The sequence below is a fragment of the Capricornis sumatraensis genome, chromosome 7, assembly GCF_032405125.1.
Source record: "Capricornis sumatraensis isolate serow.1 chromosome 7, serow.2, whole genome shotgun sequence".
NCBI lineage: Eukaryota > Metazoa > Chordata > Mammalia > Artiodactyla > Bovidae > Capricornis > Capricornis sumatraensis.
Genome location: NC_091075.1, coordinates 119,543,069 through 119,569,470, shown reverse-complemented (window position 1 = coordinate 119,569,470; position 26,402 = coordinate 119,543,069). Strand labels below are relative to the sequence as shown.

General features: G+C 49.8%; 1 protein-coding gene across 1 annotated transcript; it reads right to left on the bottom strand.

Moving 5' to 3' along the window:
• Positions 1–463: 463 nt before the first annotated feature.
• Positions 464–25,729, bottom strand: LOC138081892 (transmembrane emp24 domain-containing protein 11). The gene is made up of 6 exons (XM_068974997.1): positions 25,620–25,729; positions 24,593–24,777; positions 13,730–13,830; positions 2,214–2,339; positions 1,377–1,523; positions 464–613 (listed from the first exon to the last, which is right to left on the bottom strand). Exons 1-6 carry the CDS (start codon positions 25,727–25,729, stop codon positions 464–466), a joined length of 819 nt encoding a protein of 272 aa, XP_068831098.1.
• Between the last annotated feature and the right edge of the window lie 673 nt (positions 25,730–26,402).

Below are 26,402 nucleotides of genomic sequence, written 5' to 3'. Positions count from 1 at the left end.
GAGTCGGTGATGCCATCCAACCATCTCATCCACTGTTGTCCCCTTCTCCTGCCTTCAGTCTTTCCCAGCCTCAGAGGCTTCCAGTGAGTCGGCTCTTCACTTCAGGTAGCCAAAGTAGTGGAGCTTCAGCTTCAGCATCAGTCTTTCCACTGAATATTCAGGGCTGATCTCCTTTTGGATTGACTGGTTTGATCTCCTTGCTGTCCAAGGGACTCTCAAGAGTCTTCTCCAACGCCACAGTTTGAAAGCATCAATTCTTCAGCACTCAGCCTTCTTTGTAGTCCAACTCTCACATTCGTACTTGACAGTTGGACATTTTATCAGTGTTACAATGCTATAACATCAATTCCAACCTTAGATGCCTTTGAAATCAGAAAATAATGACACTTATGAATATATTTTATTAACTCAAACATCGTGCAAGGTAGAAGGTAATTATTTGCCTTTATTTTTTAATTTATTTTTATACAAGTTTCTTAGCTATGAAGAAGTCTTTAAGGGACTTCATTTGGAAAATTCCAACTGAGATAAAGATTAGTGTTTGTGTAAATGCCCACCACAAGACGTTGCTGTTTGTGTCTTCACTGGTCATTCGGAATTTTTCTTCACGGTCCTATAGAGAAGAGAAGTCTGCAGGTTAGGCTTCTTAAGGTGCCTCATGCATGAATTTGAGGGGAAGGTACTGTACACATTCGAGGTGCTTAATGTCGCTCAGGTAATGTCTTATGCCAAAGAGCACTGTCTGATTTTTCTAAGTTAAGGTGTGTTTTTAGCCAAAGATGAGGAGGCGTCAACCTTATAAAACATACTTTCATATTTTGGTGTAAAATATCAAGTATTTGATCTGTCACTTTATATGTTTTATTTGTTAGCATCAAAGTGTGTGTTACCTAATTGACACTTTTTTTTTTATCATTCCAGTTCTTACTTTAAGCTGGGCACTGCTCATTTTATTTCCCAGATAAGGAAGCTGACGCTTAGAGACAGGAGAAGGTTAGTGAGTGGGGGTGGATTCAGGCCCACATGCAGCCAGGGTCCGCCGAGCACAGTGACCCGGGAGACACACGACGTCTCAGGAACGAAACAATGCTATAGAAGGTGGGCACCCTCAGCTGCAGATGCACAGGGTGTGTCGGAAGCCCTTATTTATTCGTCTGTGAGCTCACAGCCCTGCGGCGAGCGAGCCTCAGCCCCTCTCCTAGAGGAGCTCACGGTCCAGCAGACGGCACAAGAGCACCCCCACCAACCCTGCACATCCACACAGTCCTGGAGAAACCCAGGAAACAGGCAGTTTAGTCTTTCCCTGGTTCGGGGGCTTAGTCAAGAATTATGTTCCTGGCAGGAAGAGAGGGTGTAAGCTGATTAGGGAGACTGACCCTTTGATAGTTCTGTTCTTTGACTATTTGCTCAATTTGCTCGATGAGATGTTCAAGCTTGAAGCTGACTTCATTAACTTTGTCCTTTGCTTGAGTAATGGCTGCATCAAGGTCGTGTTCTCCGACTCGAATATCTAAGTGGATCCGCTGTACAAACAGTAAAAGGGAAGAAGCGCGCTTCCATGTGGCTCGCTCACTTTCCTTGCTTTTCCCTCATTGTGTCCCACCGGTCCTTCCTTCTCCTCCACCCTCAGCCCCCCCCACCTTTCTGAGAGTAAGCGCTCCGTTCTCTTTCTGCCTCGCCGCCGCTCCATTCCACGGTACACAGTCTTTTGTTGTCACGAGAGCGCGTTAAGTGGCGCCTGCCACCCTGAAAGGGCAGCTGCAGCTTCCTGAGCTGTGCCCTCTAGACTTCCGGGCACATGCCTTTGGCCCTGAGACAGTTCGATTACTCTCAGGAAAAGGCTCTCTACATATAGCTAAATTTCTGATGCCTCAGAACCTTTAGAAAATATCCAGTCACCATCTACCGTGTAAGAGTTTCATCGATTGAAATTCCATTATTAATTCACCCTTCAGCCTTCAGTTGTTTTCAAGCCTGAATAATCACAGTTCTCTCAACCTTCCCTCCCAGTTCTCATTTTTCAAGCCCTTTAATCAACTTTGTGGCTCTGCTTTGAACCCCTTCCAAGCTCTCCAGCTCCCTCTTTAGTTGCTGTGCTGAGATCTGGGTGCAGGACTTTAATACGGCCTGGGCATAATGGTTCTGCATATCATTGTCACGCCCGAGTAATGCTGACACTGTTCATCTGCAAGGACACGGGGGCATTTACTTACCAGCTTACTCCCTCCGAATGACACAAGCCTTGTAGAATTAGATTGTAAGCAAATGATGTGTTCACCAGGTGAATGTGAAGTGAAATAGAACGTTCCTTGTGGGCCATATAACTTTGACAATAATACCTAGGATTAAGGATTTCCATAGTTTAAGATCATTACTCTCTATATTCCATTGAAAAAATAAACCATCCCTATGTAGTCTAGTGAAATTTGTGCAGTTCTTAAAGAAGAAATCACATTACCGATAACATGAAAAATATTCAGTCTTGCTGCCAATCAATAAAGCACAAACCACAGTTAGATATTCTTTGTTATCAGATTGGCAAAGACTGAAAAGTACCTGGTGTGGGGATGGTATTGGGAAATGCTACCTCTGAACACTGTTTTGAGAATGTACATTGAACAGCCATTTCAGAGAATGGTTTGGTAGTACATATGAAAAGTTAGAGCGTATCTATCCATTGACCCAGCAGGGCTACCTATTGAAGCTTATCCTATGGAAATGCTCAAGTAGACAAAGTTATATGTAAGGCTATTCAGTGTAATGGTAATTATTTTAAAGTTTGCATTTCTGAAATAACTAATAGATTTCAGTAGGGACTGATTAAGTTTAGGTGAAGACAAATGAAAAGTTGCTAGTAAGAGAGACTGTTACAACACCTATATCTGTACTAAAGGTGTCCATGATATTAGGGGTAGGCCGTATAGGGTCCTGTTTTTGTGAAACATAGTATTTGTAAAAGTACATGTGCATAGAAGAAGATTATAAAGGTTTCAGATATTCTAAAGATTGCAAGCTATTAGGCAGGTGTTTGTTGGGGACTTTGACTTTTCTGCTTAGTACATTTCTATATTGTTTGATACTTTAAAAACAGTATAGGACTTTCAGTCTGGTACATAAGGAGCTTGGGAGTTGTTACTTTGTCTTAACAAGTAAAAAGCTGCATGAAAAGAAAGTCAGTTCTTAGATATGTCAGAGAATTGAGGTCCCAGGGCAGTCTACTTCCCTCAAAATTGGAGACATAGACAAATGCAGGCAGTCACAATGTACCAGAGCGAAAGCTTGTGGCGACCAGTACTGGACTCCTTTACCCAGCATATCGTGTCTAGCTTCCAACAGCAACAGAAAAACAGCAAGGCGTACGAAAAAGGCGAAAACCATAGTTTGAAGAGACAGAACAAGTGTCAAAACTAGATTCAGATATGGCAGGGATATTGGAATGATCATGTTGGGAATTTAGAAAATCTGTGATTAATATTCTGTGGTCTGTAATGGAAAAAGTAGACAACATGCAAGAGCAAATGTGAGGAGAAGGGTTGAAATTCTATGAAAGAATGAAAAAGAAGTGCCAGAAATGAAAAGCACTAGCAGAAATGAAGAGTGCCTTTGATGGGCTCGGTGGACTGGACAGGGCTGAGGAAAGACTCTGAGCTTGAGGATACGTCCACAGAAACATTTAAAGCTACAAAGCAGAAAAAGACTGGGAGTGAAAAGGACCGATATACAGGGATCACAGGATGACGGGTGAGGATGTACCACACGTGCACTGGCCGTACCAGAAGGTGAAGAGAGGATGTAACGGAACAGACACTGAGGACAGTAATAGCAGGATTTCGAGTCAGCGTCCGACACCGAGCGGCAGAGCTGGGAACCGCAGAGAGCGCCAAGCAGGAGGAGCGCCTATAGAGCCGCCCCGCGGAGAGTCACGGAGGCCACCTGCCAGAGGCGAAGCCTGGGAAGGGCCAGAAAAGGCCCTTCTGGTTAGGGGAGATGAGAGTCGTGCACAAGTGCTCAGAAACCATGCAGGCAGGAGAGTAAACATTTAAGGTGTTGAGAGAAAAAAACCCATCAATCTAGAAATTCTGTATCCTGCAAAACTCTCCTTCAAAAGTAATAGAGAAAGCTTTTCTCAAACAAAAGATGAGAGGACTTGTCACACATAGACCTGCCTCACAAGGAACGGTAAAGGCTCTTCAGGGACGAGCATGGTGTACTGGTCGGAAACTTGGATCTACGTGGAAGCTGTAAATGCGTTAGAGAAGGAATAAGTGGAGGTGAAATTATCTTATTGTTAACTGAGTTAGTAGATACTTCTTTCAAAATCATAGCAATGTATTTGATGTTTACAGTTTATGTATAAATGAAATCAGTAACAGCATAGATGCAAGGGATGGGAGATAGGGATTAGGACTGCTTTGTTATCATAAGGCACTTGTGCTACCTGTGAAGTGAAAAGTTTTTATTCGGAAGTGGACTTGGATTGGTTGTGAAGGTATATTGCAAGGACTGACAGAAAGTTAAAAGAAGTGTAGTTGATAACCAAGAAAAGAGATGAAATGGATCATAAAATAATCAAAACCACGAAAGACAGAAAAAGAGTGGAAAACAAAAATAGGAACAGATAACGAGGGCAGCAACCAGAAACAGTGATAGACATGATGATATTAGCCCAGCTGTGTCAACAGTCACTTTGAAAGTCAGTGGTCTAAATGCACCATTTAAAACAGGTGGTCAGTGGATTAAAAAAACCAAAAGCAACTATCTACGTATTGTCTCTAAGAACCCCCACTTTAAATGTAAAGACACATATAGATTAAAAGTTAAGGGACAGAGAAAAATGTATATGTTAACTTTTAGCCAACTTTAATCGACAGACAGCTGGAGTCATTATGTTAACTTCAGACAGAGTAGACTTCAAAACAAGGAAAATTACCAGGAATGATGGGTAACAGAGCATTACGTAACAATAAAGAGGTCCTCTCTGCAAGAAGACAAACCTTAATGTGTATGCATCTCATAACAGAGTGTCAAAATATATGATGCAAAAACTGATAGAACTGCAAGGATCAATGGAGGAGCTCAGTGTTACAATCAGAGACATTGATCCCCCCATCAGAGGTGGACAGGCCTAGCAGAAGATGAATAAGGACACAGTTGAGCTCAACAGCACGGCCAACCAACCGTATAATCAGTACCCATAGGCTGCTTCATCCAACAAAGCAGAATACACTTTCTTTTCAAACTCATACGGAACACTCACCAAGACAGACCATGTCCTGGGCCACAAAACACACCTTAACACATTCAAAATAATAGAAACCATACAATGTGTGCTCTTAGACCATAATGAAATTAAAGTAGAAATCAATAACTAAAAGATAGCCGGAAAGTCCCCAGATATTTAGAGATTAAACAGCACACTTCTAAATAGCTCATGAGTCAAGGAAAACATCTCAAGAGAAAAAGTATTTTGAGTTATCAACACGAAGATTCTGGGAAGGTGGTGGTCCAGGAGGCAACAGGAATCTATGTTGAGACAACAGCTATCCTGGGAGGCTCTGATGGAGCTATGTCGGAGCTATGTCGGCGCTCTGGAGTCTGTTGAAGCCTTGCCACTTCCAGGGGGAAGACTTGGATGGTAAACTGTGGTTGATTTTGGTCAGTTTCAGTTCTCAGACAGTAGCAGCCACTCCCCGCGCCCCCCACCCCTGCCCCAGCCACATGGCTGGCAGCTGTGCAGGTTTTCCTGGGGCAGCCTGCACACATCCTTTAGAAGCCAGGGTAGGCATAACAGACCCTGTCCTCCAAATGTCAGGGACTTTTGAGGTCATAATATAGAAAGGATTCTGAATAAAATTACCAGCAGATTTCTCATCAGAACTTTGGAGAACAGAAGCAGCGGGCAGATATATTCAAAGTGCTTAAAAAAAAAAAAGAAAAAGCCAATAAGCACATGAGAAAAAAAGCTCAACTTCACTGGTCCTTAAGGGAATGCAAATCAAAACTACAAAGAGCCTACCTCACACACATTAGAATGGCTGCTATAAAAGACAGTAAGTACTGGCGAGAAGGTGGAGAAAGTGCCACCCTTGTGCACTGTTGGTGGGAGTGTAAGATGGTGCAGCCACTGGGGAAGACAGTATGGTGGCTCCTCAAAAATGCGAAAGCAGAATTGCTGTATGATCCAGTAACTCTGCTTCTGGATATATACCCAAAGAATTCAAAGCAGGGTCTCAAAGAGGTATCTGTACACTCCTGTTCCCAGCGGCATTATTCACAATAGCTGAAATGTGGAAGCAACTCAAATGTCCATTGACAGGTGAATAAGTAAGCAAAGTATATGGTATACAATGAAATGTTATTCAGCCTTAAGAAGGAAGAAAATTCCTACGTGTGCTACAACCTGGATGGATCTTGAGCGCATTATGATAAATGAAATAAACCAATCATAAGACAAACACCATGTGGGTCAACGTTTTGAGATACTTAGAGTAGTTAAAAGCATGGAGTTATTGTTTAATGGATGTAGAGTTTCACTTCCAAGACTGAAGAGTTATGAGGGTGATGATTACACAACATGAATATATTTACTATCACTGAACCATGTACTAAGTAATTATTAGGGTGAATTTTATGTATTTTAAAAATCTCAAAAAATATTTGAACTAAAATGAAAATACAACATAAAACTTGCGAGTCACAGTGATAGAAGTATTGAAAGGGGAAATTATAATACTGAGCGCGTGTATTAACAAGAAAGTCCTAAAATGCACGATCATCTAAGCCTAGGAAGCCAGAAAAAAGAAGGGCAAACTAAATCCAAACCAAGCATAAGAGGAGAAATAAGATCCCGCTAATGCAGAAATCATGAGAAACGCTGTGCTGGAAGAAACACGAGCTGGAATCAAGATTGCCGGAGAAATATCAATCACCTCAGATTTGTAGATGACACCACCCTTATGGCAGAAAGTGAAGAGGAACTAAAAAGCCTCTTGATGAAAGTGAAAGAGGAGAGTGAAAAAGTTGGCTTAAAGCTCAACATTCAGAAAACGAAGATCATGGCATCCGGTCCCATCACCTCATGGGAAATAGTTGGGGAAACAGTGGAAACAGTGTCAGACTTTATTTTTGGGCTCCAAAATCACTGCAGATGGTGACTGCAGCCATGAAATTAAAAGATGCTTACTCCTTGGAAGAAAAGTTATGACCAACCTAGATAGCATATTCAAAAGCAGAGACATTACTTTGCCGACTAAGGTCCGCCTAGTCAAGGCTATGGTTTTTCCTGTGGTCATGTATGGATGTGAGAGTTGGACTGTGAAGAAGGCTGAGTGCCGAAGAATTGATGTGTTTGAACTGTGGTGTTGGAGAAGACTCTTGAGAGTCCCTTGGACTGCAAGGAGATCCAACCAGTCCATTCTGAAGGAGATCAGCCCTGGGATTTCTTTGGAAGGAATGATGCTGAAGCTGAAACTCCAGTACTTTGGGCACCTCATGCGAAGGGTTGACTCATTGGAAAAGACTCTGATGCTGGGAGGGATTGGGGGCAGGAGGAGAAGGGGACGACCCAGGATGAGATGGCTGGATGGCATCACGGACTCGATGGATGTGAGTCTGAGTGAACTCCAGGAGTTGGTGATGGACAGGGAGGCGTGGCGTGCTGTGATTCATGGGGTCGCAAAGAGTCAGACACGACTGAGCGACTGAACTGAACTGAACGCTGAAATCAATGAAAACAGGAAATAAAGTAGAGAAAACCAAGAAAACAAAAGCTAGTTCTTTGAAAGTATCAGTAAACGAAGAAAAAAAGAGACCCAAATTAATAATATCAGAAATGAAAGAAGAGTGTTACTACAGGTTTCATGGGCATCGATAGGGTCGTTGAGAAATACTAGGGAACGAGGTCACAGAGGAATACTGTGAACCATGCTGTGCCTACAGACTTGGTAATCTAGATGAAATAGCCCAATTCCTTGAAAGATGCGATTTGTCACCAGTCACACAAAAAGAAATAGACAACCTACACCTAGTAAAGAAATCGAATTGATAATAACTTCCAAGCAGGAAGCCCCAAGCCAGGATGGGTTCACTGGTGAATTTCACCAAAGATTTAAGTAAGAAATCCAACATATTCTCTGCAATCTTCCAGAAGACAGAGGTAGAGAGAATACTTCTTGCACTGTTTTCTGAGGCCAACACTAGCCTAATACCAAAGCCTGAGAAAGACACAAAAAAACTATGGACCATTATCTCTCTTGGACTTAGACACAAATATACTCAACAAAATATCAGCAAACTGAACCCAGAAATGTATAAAAAGAATTATACACCATGGCCAAGTCAGATTTATTCCAAATATGCAAGGCTAGTTTGATATTTTTAAATCAATTAATGTAATTAATCACATCAGCAGCATAAAGAACAGGATATGATCATATCAGCAGATGCAGAAAAGGCATTTGACAAAATCCAACATCCATCACGGTAAGAACTCAGCAGACTAAGAGTAGGGGAACTTTGTCAGTTTGACTTAAAAATCTACAAAAACCTTACAACTAACATTCTTAATAGTGAACAACTAGAGGCTCTCCCACTAAGATCAGAAAGAAGATGAGCATCTCCCCTCTCACTATCCCTTTTCAACATCACGGTTCAATTCCTAGCTAATTCATTAAGAGAAGAAAAGAAAGAATGATATGTAAGTTGGGAAGGAAGAAATGAAGCTGTGTGTGTTCACAGGTGACAGGATTGTCTATGTAGAAAATTCAAAATAATAAAAAACTTACCAGAACTAATAAATGATTATAGCAAGGTTATAGGATGCAACATTAATATGTTAAGTGAATCAGTTTCTATGTATCTGCAATGGACAAATAGAACGTGAAATCAAAAACAATACCATTTACTTTAGCATCCACCCAAATGAAGTACTTGGATATAAACAAAATACGTGAAAGATACATGAGGAAAATTTTAAAACCTGATGAAAGATATCAAAGAAGGCAAAACACATGGAGAGATATTATGTGTTCATGCCAGGAAGACTTAACGTTGTGAAAATCTCAGTTGCTCCCAATTCAATCCGTAGATTCAACAATCCCAGTTAAAATGTCAGCAAGTAATTTTGTGAATATCTACAAGCTGATTCTAAAGTTTCTATGGAGAGGCCAAAGATCCAAAATAGCCAACATGGTACTGAAGAAGAATAAAGGCAGGGGCTTGACACTCTCGATTTCAAGACTTGCTGTAAAGCTGCAATAACCAAGTGGGTGTTGTTGGTGAAAAGCAGAAAGACCAATGAACCAGAACAGGGAGCCCAGAAACAGACCAACACAAAAGCGGTAGCTGGTCTTTGACAAGGAGCAAAGGCAGTTCAGTGGGAAAGGGCAGTCTTTCCAACAGATGATGCTGAAACAATTGGACGTCCACAGGCAAAGAAATGAATGTAGATGCAGGCCTTACACCTTTCACAAAAATTAGCTCAAAGTGGAGCGCATATCCAAAGGCAAAACGAAGACCAGACTAGAAGGTGACAGGAGCAAGTCTAGATGACCTTGGGTTTGGTTGCGACTTTTTAGGTACAACACCAAAGACACGATGCATGAAAGAATTGAGAAGCTGGAATTCATTAAAATTAAACTTCATTAAACATTTAGCATTAATGTTTAAACATTGAATTTCATTAAAATTAAAGCGTTCTGCTTTGCAAAAGAGCACCATCTCTCTGTCAAGACGAGCCACAGACTGGGAGAAACTGTAGAAGACATATCTGATAATGTACTACTATCTAGAATCTACAAAGAATTCTGAAAACAGCAAGAAAATGAACCAATTAGTTGAAAAATGGGCGAAATATCTGAATAGACAACACACCAAAGAAGACATACAGATTGCAAATACGCCATATTTGCCATCGAACAAGCGTCACATGTCGTTAGGGACTTGCCGTTTAACAACGACGACGAGATGCTTCACACCTATGGGAATGGCAAAAATACAACACAACCCACAACACTAAATGCTGGCAAGAATGTAGAGCCACAGGGACTCTCATCATGGCTAGTGGGAATGCAAAATGGCATAGTCTGCTGGTTTCTTAGAAAACGAGACATACACTTCCCATGCAGACCTGCCATCGTGCTGTTTATTTACCAAAGTAAGGTGGAGACTTGGGTCCACACGGAACCTGCACACACGCTTATGGCACCTTTATTATAATAGCCAAAATTAGGGAGCTGTCAAGATGTCCTGCTGCATGCGAATGCACCAGGCAACCACGGTTTGCATTTTGACAATGGAATATTATTCAGCGCCAGAAAGAAACGAGATCTCAAGTCATGAAGACATGGAGGCGGCTTGAGTGCGTATCCTAAGTGAAGCGCGCCAGCTTGGGAAGTCTGCCTCCTGTACGGCTCCAGCTGTATGACACGCTGAGAAAGGCATAACTATGGAGACAATTAAGAGATTCAGCTCAGTTCAGTTCAGTCGCTCAGTCGTGTCCGACTCTTTGCGACCCCATGAATCGAAGCACGCCAGGCCTCCCTGTCCGTCATCATCTCCCGGAGTTCACTCAGACTCAGGTCCATCGAGTCAGTGATGACATCCACCCATCTCATCGTCTGTCGTCCCTTTTCCTCCTGCCCCCAGTTCCTCCCAGCATCAGAGTCTTTTTCCAATGAGTCAGTTCTTCGCATGAAGTGGCCAAAGTACTGGAGTTTCAGCTTTAGCATCATTCCTTCCAAAGAACACCCAGGGCTGATCTCCTTTAGCATGGACTGGTTGGATCTCCTTGCAGTCCAAGGGACTCTCAAGAGTCTTCGCCAACACCACAGTTCAAAAGCATCAATTCTTCTGCGCTCAGCCTTCTTCACAGTCCAACTCTCAATCCATACATGACTACTGGAAAAACCAAAGCTTTGACTAGATGGACCTTTGTCAGCCAAGTAATGTCTCTGCTTTTTAATATGCTGTCTAGGTCTTTTAATTTCATGGCTGCAGTTACCACCTGCAGTGATTTTGGAGCCCAAGAAAAGAAAGTCTGTCACTGTTTCCACTGTTTCCCCATCTATTTGCCATGAAGTGATGGGACCAGATGCCATGATGTTAGTTTTCTGAATGTTGAGCTTTAAGCCAACTTTTTCACTCTCCTCTTTCACTTTCATCAAGAGGCTCTTTAGTTCCTCTTCACTTTCTGCCATAAGGGTGGTGTCATCTGTGTATCTGAGGTGATTGATATTTCTCCCAGCAATCTTGATTCCAGCTTTTGCTTCATTTAGCCCAGCATTTCACATGATGTACTCTGCATAGAAGTTAAATAAGCAGGGTGACAATATATAGCCTTGACGTACTCCTTTCCTGATTTGGAACCAGTCTGTTGTTACATGTCTAGTTCTAACTGTTGTTTCTTGACCTGCATACAGATTTCTCAGGAGGCAGGTAAGGTGGTCTAGTATTCCCATCTCTTAAAGAATTTTCCAGTTTGTTGTGACCCACACAGTCAAAGGCTTTGGCATAGTCAATAAAGTAGAAATAGATGTTTTTCTGGAACTCTCTTGCTTTTTCGATGATCCAACGGATGTTGGGGATTTGATCTCTGGTTCCTCTGCCTTTTCTAAATCCAGCTTGAACACCTGGAAGTTCATGGTTCACGTATTGCTGAAGCCTGGCTTGGAGAATTTTGAGCATTACTTTGCTAGCATGTGAGATAAGTGCAATTGTGCAGTAGTTTGAGCATTCTTTGGCATTGCCTTTCTTTGGAATTGGAATGGAAACTGACCTTTTCCAGTCCTGTGGCCACTGCTGAGTTTTCCAAATGTGCTGGCATATTGAGTGCAGCACTATCACAGCATCATCTTTTAGGGGGTGCTAGCACAGAGAAGGCAATGGCACCCACTCCAATACTCTTGCCTGGCAAATCCCATGGGTGGAGGAGCTTGGTAGGCTGCAGTCCATTGGGTCACTAGGAGTCAGACACAACTGAGTGACTTCCCTTTCACTTTTCACTTTCATGCATTGAAGAAGGAAATGGCAACCCACTCCAGTGTTCTTGCCTGGAGAATCCCAAGGACGGGGGAGCCTGGTGGGCTGCCGTCTACAGGGTCACACAGAGTTGGACACAACTGAAGCGACTCAGCAGCAGCAGCATGTGAGAAATACTAAAGCCGGATCTGTGTCTTGTCCTCACACTGCCCGATGGAGAGAGCCTTCCTGACCACCAGGGCTTTGCAGTAAGGGTTTTCTCTCCTGTGAAGTGAAATCGCTCAGTCGTGTCAGACTCTGCGACCCCATGGACTGTAGCCTTCCAGGCTCCTCTGTCCATGGGATTCTCCAGGCAACAGTACTGGAGGAGGTTGCCATTTTCCTTCTCCAGGGGCTCTTCCCGACCCAGGGATTGAACTCGGGTCTCCCACATTCCAGGCATTTCTCTCCTAGGCCGTGCCAAATGTGGAGCTGTTGGTGGCGCTAGTGGTGAAGAGCCCGCCTGCCATTGCACAGTAGGCAGGAGACTCGGGTTCGATCCCTGGGTTGGGAAGATCCTGGGGTGAAGGGGATGGCAACCCACTCTAGTATTCTTGGCAGGAAAACCCCATGGGCAGAGGAACCTGGTGAGATATAGTCTGTGGTTGCAGAGTCAGATATGACTGAGCATCTGAGCAGCATGAAAAATGACAGAAAAGGACAGCAGAGATTTGTGTTTTGGTTTAACTGGGCAGGAAGTGAAGGAGGGGGGTATCAGGTGGAGAAGGCAGCTGTGCTAGAACTGGGAGAAGGGACCCAGGGGAACTCTTGTCACAGGGTGCCCAGGGCACGAGGAGAAGGCTGCTACAGCCGGCAGGAGTCGGGTGTCCAGCGGTCCAGCTGGACTGAATCTCCCGGTCTCCACGTGCGTGGGGGCATCACAGGTCTGGCTTGAGCACAGCTCTCCTGAGGACTGGAGCCTGGGCCCGTCCGTGTCAAGTACCCTCCTCTTCTTGCCCATCTGTTCTGCGGGGCCCTGCTCCACCACTAACCTGCCACCCCGTGAGTGCATTCCCAAGATAAATCCAAGGGGAAGTGCCTCCCACAATCCCGTTGGAATTATTGGAAGGGCAGGCCACAGTGCTGTACCTTGAGCTGGCCTGGTGGGGAACAACGTCTGCTACGATGTCGGACCAGGAGAAAACGGGGGCTTAAAGCAGTCAGGCAGCTGCTCGAGAGCCAGCCTGTAGGTGGCCGTCTGCAGTGACACCTGGCCCTGACTCCAAGGCCCACCTTCTTCCCTTTCGACCTTGGTGCCTTTTCTCCCCTGCCGACTCCCAGCAAGGAAGCGCTCTAGGAGGCGAGACAGACGCAGAGGCTGCCACGTCCCTGCAGAGACCCCGCCGGATGGGAGGGGGGACGGGTGGCCTGAGTGGTCCTTGTGTCTGGGTGAGGCTGCAGCTCCTGCAAGACCAGAGGCGCTTGCGGCCTGTGGGTTCCTTCTGCCCGGCAAGAGTGGCAGAACCTCAGGGCCATGAGCGTGGGGCCCACCCTCTGTATTGCTCTGAGCTTCCACTTTGAGTAGTCCCTGCTGCTCAGCTCGACTGTGGGCACGTCCCACGTTTTGGTGTGGTGCTTTGTCAGGATCACACTCATTAAAAATGAAATGCTGGGTGTTGAGCACTTGTGTAGAGATTTAAAAAGTCTGTGGGCATACATGACACATGACTTTTTAGAAAATAATTTCAGTAACAAGACAAAAAGTGTGTTTTACCTCATCGCTGTAAGTTGTAACGGTCACAAACATTCCCAGACCAGGAGCAGATTCAAGGAAGTCGTGTCTGCCTAAGTCCCATTGTTGTATCTTGAAACTCCCTGTTTCAAAGATATGACATTTATTATAAAATAATTTAATAGTTATACATGATTACTGAGAAACGAAGTTTTCAAATTATCCAAATCAGAAAAATGCTGCTATTTTGAACAGCTTAGTCATGTATGGATGTGAGAGTTGGACCATAAAGAAGGCTGAGCGCCAAAGAATTGATGCCTTTGAACTGTGGTGCTGCAGGAGACTCTTGAGAGTCCCTTGGGCTGCAAGGAGATCCACCCAGTCCATCCTAAAGGAGATCAGTCCTGAGTACTCATTGGAAGGACTGATGCTGAAGCTGAAGCTCCAGTACTTTGGCCACCTGATGCGAAAAGCTGACTCATTGGAAAAGACCCTGATGCTGGGAAAGATTGACGGTGGGGATAGAAGGGGGTGGCAGAGGTTAAGATGGTTGGATGGCATCACCGACTCAGTGGACATGCATTTGAACAAGCTCCAGGAGATAGTGAAGGACAGGGAAGCCTGGCATGCTGAAGTCCATGGGGTCACAAAGAGTCAGACACAACTGAGCGACTGAACAGCAACTTATCTTAGTGATCAGCTCTTGTAGAGGTGTCGGAAGATTCTGGAATGTAGAGTTTTGGGTGCGGCTCTCATCATTGTTCACCAGTCACTTCACCACTCCAGACCTCAGCATTGCATCTCTCCGAGGTCTGCTGAGAAAAATGAGCCCACAGAAGCTTTGCCCCTGAAGGGTGAATGTCCTGTGACAGGACCGCCCCTTGCGGACGGGCCTCCTGCCTCTGCCCTCCTCCTGTAGCTTCGCCTACCTGCTTCTGGCGCAGTGTCAGAGGAGACTTGCCTGACTTCCCCACAGATTCCGGGCACGTCCCCACACCCCTGCCCTGTCACTTGCTTCCTCTTACAGCATATGTGGCATCTTCGACGTTTTCTGTGTCCTTGCTGTCTGTCCTCTGTGAGAACGAAGACGCTGTCCATGTTGCTCGTCCGCCCTCAGCTCCTCCAGCTGCTGTCACCCCCTTGAAAGGAGCTGCTCGTCATGCAGCTGTCGGCTGACCCACTGGCTGTAAAGGACAGCTGACCCCCAGCAGCACGGGGTTGAGCCATGCAGGTCAGCTTGTGTTCTCTGCGGGGTTTCTTCAGTGCAGGAAACGCTACATTGCTGCACGACTCGCAGCTCCTGAACCTGGGGCTGTGGACGCGCAGACGTGGGGGGCCCCCTGCAAGCTACACGTCACTTTCTAACTGCTTAGAGGGCCAGCGCCCCGCCGGCTCTGTAAAGGGCCGTGTCCTCTTTGAAGGGGAGGGTTACAGAGAGTCAGCAGCAGGAGGAAGCAATCTTTAATCTGTGCATGGGGTGTTCTGGGCACCCTCTCTGAGCAGCCTGTGCTTGCCACAAACCAGAGCAAACACAGCAAAACCTTTGCAAACCCAACCGTGGTGTGGGAAACACCCGGTTTCAGGTTGGCCTCTGGGCAGCACACGAGCAGGGCAGGCCCGGAAAGTGGTAGAGAGCCTCCAGAGACCGACGTCGGGGTGTGTCAGACGAATCGAAGTGGGCTGTGCGCGTTCAGCCACTCGGTCGTGTCCGACTCTCTGTGACCCCGTGGACTGTAGCCCTCCAGGCTCTGTCCGTGGGCTTCTCCAGGCAAGAATAGTGGAGTGGGTTGCCATTTCCTTCTCCAGGGCATCTTCCCAGCCTCGGGGCTGAACCCCTGTCTCTCCAGCTCCTTCACTGGGAGCCAGGCTCTTTACCACTAGTGCCGCCTGAGAAGCCGTAAGTGGGTGGACCACCTGCTAACATAAAAGGTCTAAATAGAAACCAGTGTCATCGCATAATACTCAAGACGCCTAGGGCACACTGCAGAAGCATACGCCGAGCGAAGGACTGAGAGAATTCCGACTTGCGTGAGAAGAGACAGCTGATAGACCCAGCATCAAGATGACACAGAGTTGAAGTTACCTGACAAGAGTTTTAAAGTCAGCATGAAGACACATCCGTGAGCTTGAACACCCTTGAATGGAAAAGTAGGGAGTCTCAGAAACAGAGCAGAGACATAAGGGGAAAAAGGAACCGTAGAAAAAGCACAGTATCTGAAAGTGAATGGACTCAATAAAAGAGAGATGAGAGGGGAGACTTGGCGAGCTTGAAACTAGATCAATGGAGTAATCAAATCTGGTCAATGGATAGAAAAGACGTGGGGACAGAGAAGAACCTCAAACGAGCCCATGAGCCCGCGGGGCAAGAGCCGAAGGTCTAGGATTTGTGAGTCGGGAGGAGAAGAGAGAGTGAGGGGCTGAGTGAACACATGAGAAGTGAGGGTGAGCGACTCCCCAGACTGGGTGAGACGCCCACAGACTCAAGAGGCTAAACGACCCTGTAAGGCCGGACTTCCCAGATTCACCACCAGACATGGCATGATTAAACTTCTTAGGACCAAAGAAAAAAAAGACCTGTGGAAAATAGCCAGAGAGAAACTTCATTGCTGAGGAGGGAAAACGACCTGAGTAACAGCAGGCCTCTCATCAGAACGTGGAAGCCAGAAGGAAGGGGCACGCTTCCAAGTGCTGACAGGAGAGGAAATTGTCAAACAATTCTATTCCCACCAAAGATACCCTTCAGAATGAAGGCAGAGTATTCTTAAGGTCAAGGAAAACTAGGAAGACCTTTCACTAGAACACCTGCTGTAAAAAGATTGCCAAAGGAACTTCTTAAAACAGAGAAAATAGTAAGAGAATTTGGAATAGCAGGAATGAAGGAGGAAAAACGGGCAGGTCAACCCCAGGGAAGGGAAACCACAATAGAATTTTCTCTTCCGTGTTTAAAAAAAAAAAAGTTATTTGACAGTTGAAGGGAGGTAGGTTAAAAGTAAAAGGAAAAAAAAGATGTATCATTGCAACAATCAAAAGAAAGCTCGTGTGGCTCCATAAATACCAGATAAAGAAGACCCCACAGCAAAGAGAGTCACCAAGGACACAGAGGGGCCTTATGTGATGATAAAGGGGTCAGTTCAGTACGAAGACAACCATCCTAAATGCATCAAAATAACCTGAAGCAAAACCGCTGAGAGAGGCATGGACAAGTCCACCGCACCCTGAGGGCTGCCCACACTCCTCGGCGTGGTGGGGCTGCTGGCCGTGGAGGAGCTGACTCGCACCGTCCCCGTGCCTGCTTGGCGTCCCCACGTGTCTCCCCAGACAGCAGGGTACACATTGCGCTTCAGGTGTGCATGGGTGTCTCACCAAGTTGGGCAGCAGCCCCGAGCCTGCCCCGGCACCTTTGCTGAAGCTGCTGAGTGCTCCTGGAGGAGCACACGGCCAGGCAGTTGGCTTTCTTGGCCCCCGGGCACCTGGAAACGTCTGCCTCGTGGTTCCCGTCCTCCCAGAGGACCAGGGCGCCTGGGTTTCCTGGGGGCCTCCTTCCGTGCCTCCCAGCTCGCCCACACGGACCCGCTCAGGGTCTCCCACTTTCACCAGGAGCACCCTGGCCCCTGGCTGCGCGCCCCCCCCCCCCCAGCCTGCCCCCGGGCCTGTCAGCAGCCGCCCTCCTGCCCCCAGGGCCCTGCTGTGGCCACCGTTCCCACACTCGCCACCCACGCTCGTCCTGTCTGCAAGCCGCCCCCACCCCGGGCCTGGAGACACGCCGTGTCCTCTTCCGCGGGCCCCCTGCCTGGCGCAGAGGGAGGTCGAAACTTGGTGAGATCTGTGGGGTCACTGGAAGTCTGTCTTGAATATTCACTGGAAGGACTGACGCTGAAGCTGAAACTCCAATACTCTGGCCGCCTGGTGTGAAGAGCTGACTCATTTGAGAAGAGCCTGATGCTGGGAAAGACTGAAGGCGGCAGAAGGGGACGACAGAGGATGAGATGGCTGGATGGCATCACCGACTCGATGGATGAGTTTGAGCAAGCTCTGGGAGTTGGTGATGGACAGGGAGGCCTGGCTTGCTGCAGTCCGTGGGGTCTCAAAAAGTCGGACACGACTGAGCGACTGAACTGAACTGAACTGGACGTGTCCCTGGTACGTGTTCAGGGAAGGACTTTGAGCGGCTGTGAGCCCACAGCCCGGGGTTCCTGGCCCCGGGAGGCGTCATGCCCCACGGCCGCCGCCAGGTGGCAGGAGAGCAGCACTGCTGGGGGGCGCGCAGAGCCGGCCGCGGCGTGCCGCCTCGATGACGCAATCCCCTGCGGTGTGACGACCCAGTGACCATTGGCACACGGCTTAAGGCAGAGCGTAACACATGGTGAGCCTGACGCAAGCACTCGATGAACTATTCCTTAGTTGTTGGGCTTTTCACACGCGGTGTTTCCTGTCAACTCCCGTTAGGTCCTGCAACCCTGCAAAGTCGGTATAATAATACCCACGTTTACGGTGGAGGAGGGCGTGAGCTGGAGAGCTTACTGACTTATCAACGCCCTCCAGCCCGCAACAGGAGCGTGTGCACTCAATCACTGCATCGTGCCCGACTCTCAGACTCCATGGACTGTAGCCCACCAGGCTGCTCCATTCATGGGGTTTGCCAGGCAAGAATTCTAGAGTGGGGTGCAACGCCCTTCTCAAGGGGGTCTTCCTGACCCAAGGATCAGACTTGACTCTCCTGTATTGACACGTGCGTTCTTTACCACTGAGCCCCCAGGGAAGCCCTGAAAACGAGGGAAACCGGCACAGGCTGATTCTCTCAGGCTCGGCCCTGGTCGCACGCCTCCTGGCCCCAGCCGTGTGGCGCGTGCTAACCCCGCCTGCAGACCTTCTGCACTGACCTTGCCCTCAGGCACCCCTCCTCCTGGGGCTCTAGTCAGCGGCCCTGGTGGGGAGCCAGGCTGCCCTCCCCCGCCAAGGTACGCCTGCTGAGGCTCTCAGCTCTCCCTCCCTGCCCCAAGGCAGCTGTGTCTTCTGCCCCAGACTCAAGTCCTGGAGGCTGGCGCCCAGGGCCATTTGAGCTGGACAAGTGAGACGCAGCTGTGGTGGGAATTGCAGAAAGTAAAAGCCCCCACCACAGGCTTCTGGTGCTCAGTTTTACCCTTCTAGCCTTTCCCCACGGGGACACACAGTATATTTCATAAAAAATGAGGTCATACTGCACAACTCTGATTTGATTTTTCCACCAGCTTTTTGCAGCCATCCTTGTATGTCCTTAAATGCTCTTCTGTAGCTTGACTGAGGTCTGTTCAGAGAGCTGAAGAGAGAACCATGTCATGTCCAGCGCTGAGCCCAGAGCTCTGCAGACAGGAACTGGCCCCACCGTGTCGGGGGGCAGGGCTGCAGCCAGGATGGCCGCTGAGCGGGGTTGCTCAGACCAGCCGTCCGCGCGGCCTGGGAGCAGCCTGGCTCGAAGGCAGGTGCTTTCAAGGTCACCGAGGACGCAGAGCAGCCCTTTCCAGGTGCCCCAGGCTCCCGGGCGCCTTGGCTTCCTTCCAGCCTGTGAAGCTGGCTGAGGTTCTTTCTGTGAAGAGGGAGGGAGGGAGCCCCAGGCCGCTGACACCAGGCGGAGGCGCCCCACGCCCCGTCGGGCCCAGCCAACCAGCAGTCACCACCGAGTCTGCGGCCAGATCACAGCCAGCCTCCAGACGCCCGGTGCCCCTCAGCACCACGCCCAGCCCTCCAGCCCTCCAACCTGTGAAGACGCAGCGTGTTGCGCCTATTCTCCGTCCCGTGCGTGTCCCCCTGTGAGCGCGCTCAGCCTGCGTGCAGGGGCCTCCCGTGCGGTCCAGGTGCCCACCGCCCCGTCGCTGCCGTGCAGTGTCCCGTCCCGTGAACGGATGACCGACTCTCCCCCTCGCCAGCCTGGGCACTCCGGGGTCCTGGTGTGGGCTCTTTCGTGTCACGCTGCTCTTAAGGGTCTCCTGAGCTGTGCGTTTCTGTTGGGCGAGTCCTGCGTGCACCCGGATCCAGGCTGGGCATGTGTTCATCTTCTGGGGGTGCCACGTGTGTTGGGGTGAGGGCTAGGCCTGGAGCCGGGGGCCTACACTCGCCGGCACCCCAGCTACCTCCTGTTTTCTGACCCGTGGGTGTGCAGCCGCGTCTAGGGCTGGGCTTTGAGTCGCCTGTCGGGCGTGGAGTCAGAGCCTTTCTGCCCGCCCCTGGCCATTCCAGCGTCTCCTCTCCTGACCACAGGACAGTCCTCTGTGCTGGCCCCTTGGGTGCAGAGGCGTGGTCTTCCTCGCACACCCGCTCTGCTGTCAGAATCACGGTGTTCCCAGGAGAGGCCGGGGGAGCAGAGAGCTTCTCTGGGACCTGGGTCCTCGGATCCCTGGCTTCTGGAGGGGCCTGAGGCAGGTGGGCACTGCAGCCCACATGGCACAAAACCCTGGCCCCAGAGGCTTGTTTGGAAACTTCAGTCAAGCCTGTCGTCTCCCTTTGCTCTGCTTCTCTTAGTGCTTCAGCTCAGTGCAGTCGCTCCGTCGTGTCCGACTCTTTGCGACCCCATGAGCCGCAGCACGCCAGGCCTCCCTGTCCATCACCATCTCCCGGAGCTCACTCAGACTCGGGTCCACTGAGTCAGTGATGCCGTCCAGCGACGCTCTTTATAAACAAGCTCTAGGTTTTTTGAGGAACTCGGGCAGCAAGTTGTCTCAGGGGAGAGAAAGGAGAGGGACGAGGGGCTCCAGGGAGCATCAGCTCTGTGACCGCCTGGCAGGCAGTGTGGCCACCTGCTTGCTGGTCCCTGCGGACACTTTAAAGCAGGCTGTGAGTTTCTACAAAGGCAGGCGCCAAGCGAGGGGAGAGGTGCCATGCGGCGCAGTGACCACATGCGGGAGAATTCATTAAAAGGAAAGCAAGGAGGGAACTCCTTGGAGGTCCAGCCCTTAGGCCTCCACTTCCACTGCCGGAGGCAGTCCTTGGTCGAGGAACAAAGACCCTGCGTGCCCCGTGGCCCGGCCAAGGAAAGAAGAGAATTAGAATTCAGAAGCTCTGAAGTCTGGCTCCTGGTCGCTCCCTTCTGGAATGTCCCTGGACGTGACTCTGGCCCTGGGCCAGCTCCCGGGGTTCTTCAGCTTCTTTCCTCCGAGTGCAAAGCTTCCCGGAGACCAGGAGGAGGAGGAGGAGGAGGAGGACCGTCACCCCTCAGCGCACGGGAGCGTGAGGCCTGGGAGCCTCTGGAGCCTCGCCCCCGCCCAAGCCAAGGATTCAAGCACAGGTGATTCATTACAGGGGCACCTGCCCCGGAGAGAGAGAGGCCAGGTGAAGGGAGCGAGCCGGTGAGGCTCCGGCTTGGAGCTCAGGAACCTGAGCCAGAGCCCCCACCACTGAGAGGACACCGGGGGTGCTCTGAGCCCTTTCCCTTTTAACCTTCAACACAGGAATTCCAGGCTCTTCTCAGAAATTTCCTCCCTTTCAGGGAGGGGTTGGAGCCAGAATCGAGGCCACCCTGCTTCCCGGGAAGCTTCTGACAGACCCTGGGAGGCCAAGCTGGCCAGGTTGGAGACAGAGTCCAGGAGGGTGGGAGGAAGCCCGCGCGCACACCTGTGGCTGTCAGGGGCCCACCAGCTGCTCCAGCTCACAGGTGAGGAGACGGGCTCAGAGTCAACAAACATCGGCGACAGAGTCACCGCCTGCGCACTGCTGCCCGCCTGCGGTGCCCTTCGCGGCCTCCCCTGGGCACCTGGCTGCTGACTGCCCAGATGCCCTGCGGCCTATTTTTAGCCCCAGCAGCAAAACACACTTTGAGGTCTGGATCTGACCAGATGGCCCCGAGGCCACCTGTCTTCGGCATCTGGAAGGTGTGTTGCCCTGGACCCCTTTGGAACTGCAAGTTGGTAGGAGAGAAGGCAGAGCTGCCGCGGGCTCTTCCTGGCCACGGGGTGTCTTGACGTGTTCTCAGGTCCCCACAGATCCCCAGAAAGTCTTAACATCTGTTTTCCCACTTTGGTGATCTAAGCATTAATTATAGCGTGTTCTTGGTTGGCACTTCGTAACCGAGTAGGACCTGACCCGTGCGCTTATGATCCAGTGTCGCTGAGCGAAAGTCAGGATGTGACAGGCAGCAGAGGTTTGGCGCTAGGTCAGCGAGGCAGGGAGTAGAGACAGTCATCTGCGGAGCAGGCAGCCTCACCACGCAGAGCCCGCTGCGGTCGGGGATGGATGCACACGGCCAGCAGGCGGCTGAGGTGTAGACGAAGGGGCTTGCGACACAAAAGCACAGTAAAAGTGCAGCAAAGTGTGTTATAAAAGGGGTTTTTAAGGGAGCTGTCTTAAGAATTGTATCTGGGGGTATGCTGTTATACTATTTAGTGCATCAAAGAAGTGGGCTGATGATGAAGGATCTGATCATAATTAAAGGGGAAATAATGACAAGAACAGAGACTTAAGTGATGGTCCATCATGTTCAAAATTCTTTCTTTATTTTTTATTTTTTTTTCAAAATTCTTATAAAAGAAGATCATAAGAGTAGGAAACACCTCCAAAGCATCTATTACCAAACCTGGCCTCCGATTTTTGTGTCTCTTTAACTCTGGTAATATTTTTTTTCTTAAAATCTCCTTTGATTACACCAACTTCGGTTTGGTTTATATTTGCAAGGCATGTCTTTTCCCATTCGCTTACTTTCAACCTTTCCCTGTATTTAAAGTGGTTTGTTTGGAAACAGCGTATAGTTGGTTTTTCTCTTTTTTAAGGAAAATTAGCTGCCTGTTTGTGTTTGGCTGTGCCGGGCCTTTGTTGCTGCCCAGGGGCTCTCTCGTTGCAGCGCACAGCCCTCAGGCTGGGGTCAGCGGCTGCAGCCCTAGAGCTTCGGCTGCTCCGCGGCACGTGGGATCTACCCAGACCAAGGATCGGACCCATCTACCCTGCACGGGCAGGCGGCTTCGTACTCACTGCGCCACCAGGGAAGTCCCGTGTGTTTTTTTTTTTTAAGTTTAGTATGACAGTCTCTGTCTTTTCATTGGAGAGTTTTGCCCATTTACACTTAAAAGTGAAAGTTCAAGTCGCTCAGTCGTGTCTGACTCTTTGTGACCCCGCGGACTACGCAGTCCGTGGAGTTCTCCAGGCCAGAATATGGGAGCGGGTAGCCTTTTCCTTCTCCAGGGGATCTTCCCAAGCCAGGGATCAGACTGGGGTTTCCTGCATTGTAGGCAGATTCTTTACCAGCTGAGCCATCTTTACCGTAACGTGAAGTGCAGTTGGGTTTAAGCCCACCGTGTTGCTCTTCCCACCGTGTTGCTCTTCCCACCGTGTTGCTCTTCCCACCGTGTTGCTGTCCCCACCGTGTTGCTGTTGGCTTTTCATTTGTCCTGTTTGTTCCTCCTTCCTCTTCCCCTTCTTGTTTGCCTTTTAAAAATATTGAGTATTTTCCCATTTTTCTCCTTTAGCATATTATATCTTCTAGGACTCTAGGACCATATTCTCTTTTAGAGAAAAACTGAAACATATGTCCTGACATGTTTGCACATTTTTCCTGTAGTTGCAGTAGACGCCGAGTAGCTGACTCACTCTGTGTGACTGCTGGGGGTGGTGGCTGAGGGGACCTCGGGGCGGGGTGGGGCAGGGCAGGACAAGGAGGGGTGCGAGCAGCCATGTCCGTGGGCACAGGGATTCTCGGGAGTCCCTGACTCGGGGCCTGTTCCCCACACAGCTGCCAGACGCTACCCTGCCGCACCTGCCTTCCTGCCTCAGACCCTCAGCTGGGCCGGCTGTCTCTTGACTTGTGTCGCGGGCACGTCCAGGCCAAGTCGGCACAGCTGGCGGACTGCCAGCCGCCAGGTGGGCAGGCCGCTCCTGTCCCTCTCCTCCTCTGCCCTTGTGAGTGCAGGTTGGAAACCCCCCAGGTTACTAGGAGAACAGCCAGCTGCTGGAGAGCCGGGGGCTCAGAGCGTCCCGGAGGCGAGAGAGTCCGGGCCGGGGAACAGTAGCGAACACGGTGCCTTCTGTGTGTCTGCGGGGCTCCAGGAGCCTTACAAGTATCAGTCCCATGCTCATCACAACAGAAAGGAATCGGTGTTATTTTTTACCCCACTTTGCAAAAGCGGCAGAGAGGCTAGGAGCTTGCTCAGGGCAGATGGCGATTCCCAGCAGCTCTGGGGTTAGATCCGGGCGATTTTAACTCCCTGCAGCCACAGACACAGCTTCTGCCCACTGCGGCTGCAGACGCAGGAGAGGTCTTCACCTGCCTTCTCCCCATCCCTCACCCCAGGCTCTCACTCTGCAGTCTCTCTCTCTTTGCATCCACGCTTGCTGTGTCTCCTGCGGGTTTTGCAGGATGAGTTATGACACTTCGCAACAGAACACTCAGGTGTGATGGCCAAGATAAATTTAGAGGAGAATTCAACAACGTTTAATGTAAGGTCGCATTGTATATAAAAATACATGATCAGCACTTGTGAGAAATGCTGCTAGATTGAGCTCCCGCTTCTCTTTTTATGTCAGAAAAGCAGCCTCCTGATTCTATGAGGCTGAAGTTCAGAGGACACCCTGACCTCTGCTGCTTTGCCTTGTGTCACGGAACCAGCCTAGAGACCTTGGTCATCTCGCAAGAACTCAGCCACAGTCAGCATGACTCACGGCCTCAGAGCCTGTTTAACTGAAGGAGACCTGACAACCGGAAAACAAATCAAGCCTGGGTTCTGTGCCCTTGCGTCTGGCTTTCCTGTTTCATGAATTACGCAATTCAGTCTTGAGCCTGTTTTCACGGCAGTTTTGTATAATTTGCTATGCAAAAAACGCCGCGAGAAAACTGTACAGGGTGAGTCTCTCTGCCAGCTAACTTGTACATCAAGAAGTTAGCGTAATAACCTTAATAGCTTTAAGACAGCATCCTGAGCTCAACGTTCAGCAACTCATTTAACCCACCTGTTATCAGGGTGTCGCTCGGAATGTCTTCTATTATGCATTTCTCCTCTCGTTCCCCCGTGTGGAAGTAGAAAGCAGTTGAAAGCGAAAAACAAAAGCTCAAAAGAAACGTCGCCTTGTGCATTTCTGCTGCTTTAGCCACCCCTGTACTGCTCTGGAAACGGATCAACTGCAGGCGATACTGCCTGTGGAGTATTTGTATTTCACTGGTTGGTTCTTTGTAAATTGATTTTTGTGAGAAGTGGCACGTGGTGGCTGCACCTGGGCAGGTGATTGCAAGTCCCAGGGAGCCCCAGGGCTGCGCTCAGTTCAACATCAGAATTCCTTGGCACCTGTTAGTTTTAAGGATTTTGAAGTGCTCCGAGGGAATGAAAGACAGTGAGGCCAAGGGGCAGGCGGAGGAGGACTCCCCAGAGCGCCACACCCAGCGCATGCCCGGTGGCGGCCTGAGCTGTGCAGCAGTGTCGTTTCCGCTTGGCGGGAGGTCGGGGAGGGAGGCTGGTGAGGACGCAGGGTGGAGGAAGACGCAGGTGCTGAAGGGACAGCTTCCCGCCTGGGACTCCAGTCCTCACCTCCAAGGCTTCCTCACTAAGTCAGTCAGTCACCCGGTGTGACTTCCTACATCTCGGCTCCGCAGCCGATGTTTTCCCTTTTCTTTTTTTACAGGAGTTTATTCCCAGGTGGCTCTAGTGCTAAAGAGCCCACCTGCTATTGCGAGAGGCAAGAGACGCAGGAGGCGTGTGTTCAGTCCCTGAGCTGGGAAGGTCCCCTGCAGGAGGAAATGCAGCCCAGTCCAGCCCTCTTGCCTGGAGAATCCCACGCACGGTGGAGCCTCGCAGGCCACAGTCGACGGGATTGCAGAGTTGGACATAGCTGAGCAGCTTAGCGCAACACATTCTTAAATATACACTAGGTTCCAAGACGACACTTCATTGTAGCTATAGGCAGCAACAGATGTCATGGCAGGGAATCCAGATGTTTAAAGAGGCATGGAACCAAGGGTCATGAGGCTCAAAGGACAGCTCACTCTTTGCCAGATTTCTGAATTCCGCCTGGGGCTGGGGGCCTTTCTCCGCCGCCCGCGCTGTCAGCTCCTGAGTGTCTCCGGCGCTTGCCTCCTTCCTCCTCGCCTTCCATCGCCTCCCCAGCTTGCTTCTGGGGCTGCCTCAGGGGCTGCTTCTGGCCACCTTCGCAGCCGACTGGCGCGCCTGCTGCCCTTCCCCAGACCCTGCCCAGCGTTCTCTTTCTTTGTCTTTGGTTTTGAAGGGTTATAGACACGAGAAGTTGCAGAAACAGTCCCATCCCCCAAGCCCCCAGCGGTGACCTCTTCCATGGCCAGGGGATGGCACTGCCCCCAGGAGACGGGACTCTGGCCTTGGTGGAGTGCGCTGCACTGTGACTATGGGCTCACCCGCGGGATCTCACCCGCTTCTGCACACACGCATTGTTTTTTAAAAATGCGAGTATATCATCGAAAGAACACATCACGTACTTATGAGCACTTGAAACCAGCAGAAACGGGAGGAAATGCAGCGTTGTTTTCGGGTTAAGAGACAGGTCCTGTGACGGGGTTGTTTCACTGACGGGCCTTTGAGCCGTGAGAACGCTGGCCGCTGGCCGGCAGCAGGCCCCCTTCGGTCCGGTGGGGCGGGGCGGGGCGGCTCTCTCCGCAGCGCAGAGCGCAGGTGAGGCCCTGGCTCCGCGCCAGGCACGCAGGGGCCTGCAGGAGGAGGTGCGCGCGGCTGGGCGGGGCTGCACGCGGGCCTGGTGCGGGCTGCAGCGGCTGAGCACAGGCCCTCCGCAGCATCTC

Excerpts from the sequence above, each read along its gene's own strand:
- LOC138081892 (XM_068974997.1), bottom strand. The coding sequence starts at position 25,729 with ATGGAAGGCGAGGAGGAAGGAGGCAAGCGCCGGAGACACTCAGGAGCT. Across the intron at positions 13,831-24,592 it reads GAGCGACACCCTGATAACAG|GGAGTTTCAAGATACAACAA; the intron begins GTGGGTTAAATG and ends TCTTTGAAACAG. Across the intron at positions 2,340-13,729 it reads TTACAACTTACAGCGATGAG|GTATTATTGTCAAAGTTATA; the intron begins GTAAAACACACT and ends CCTTAATCCTAG.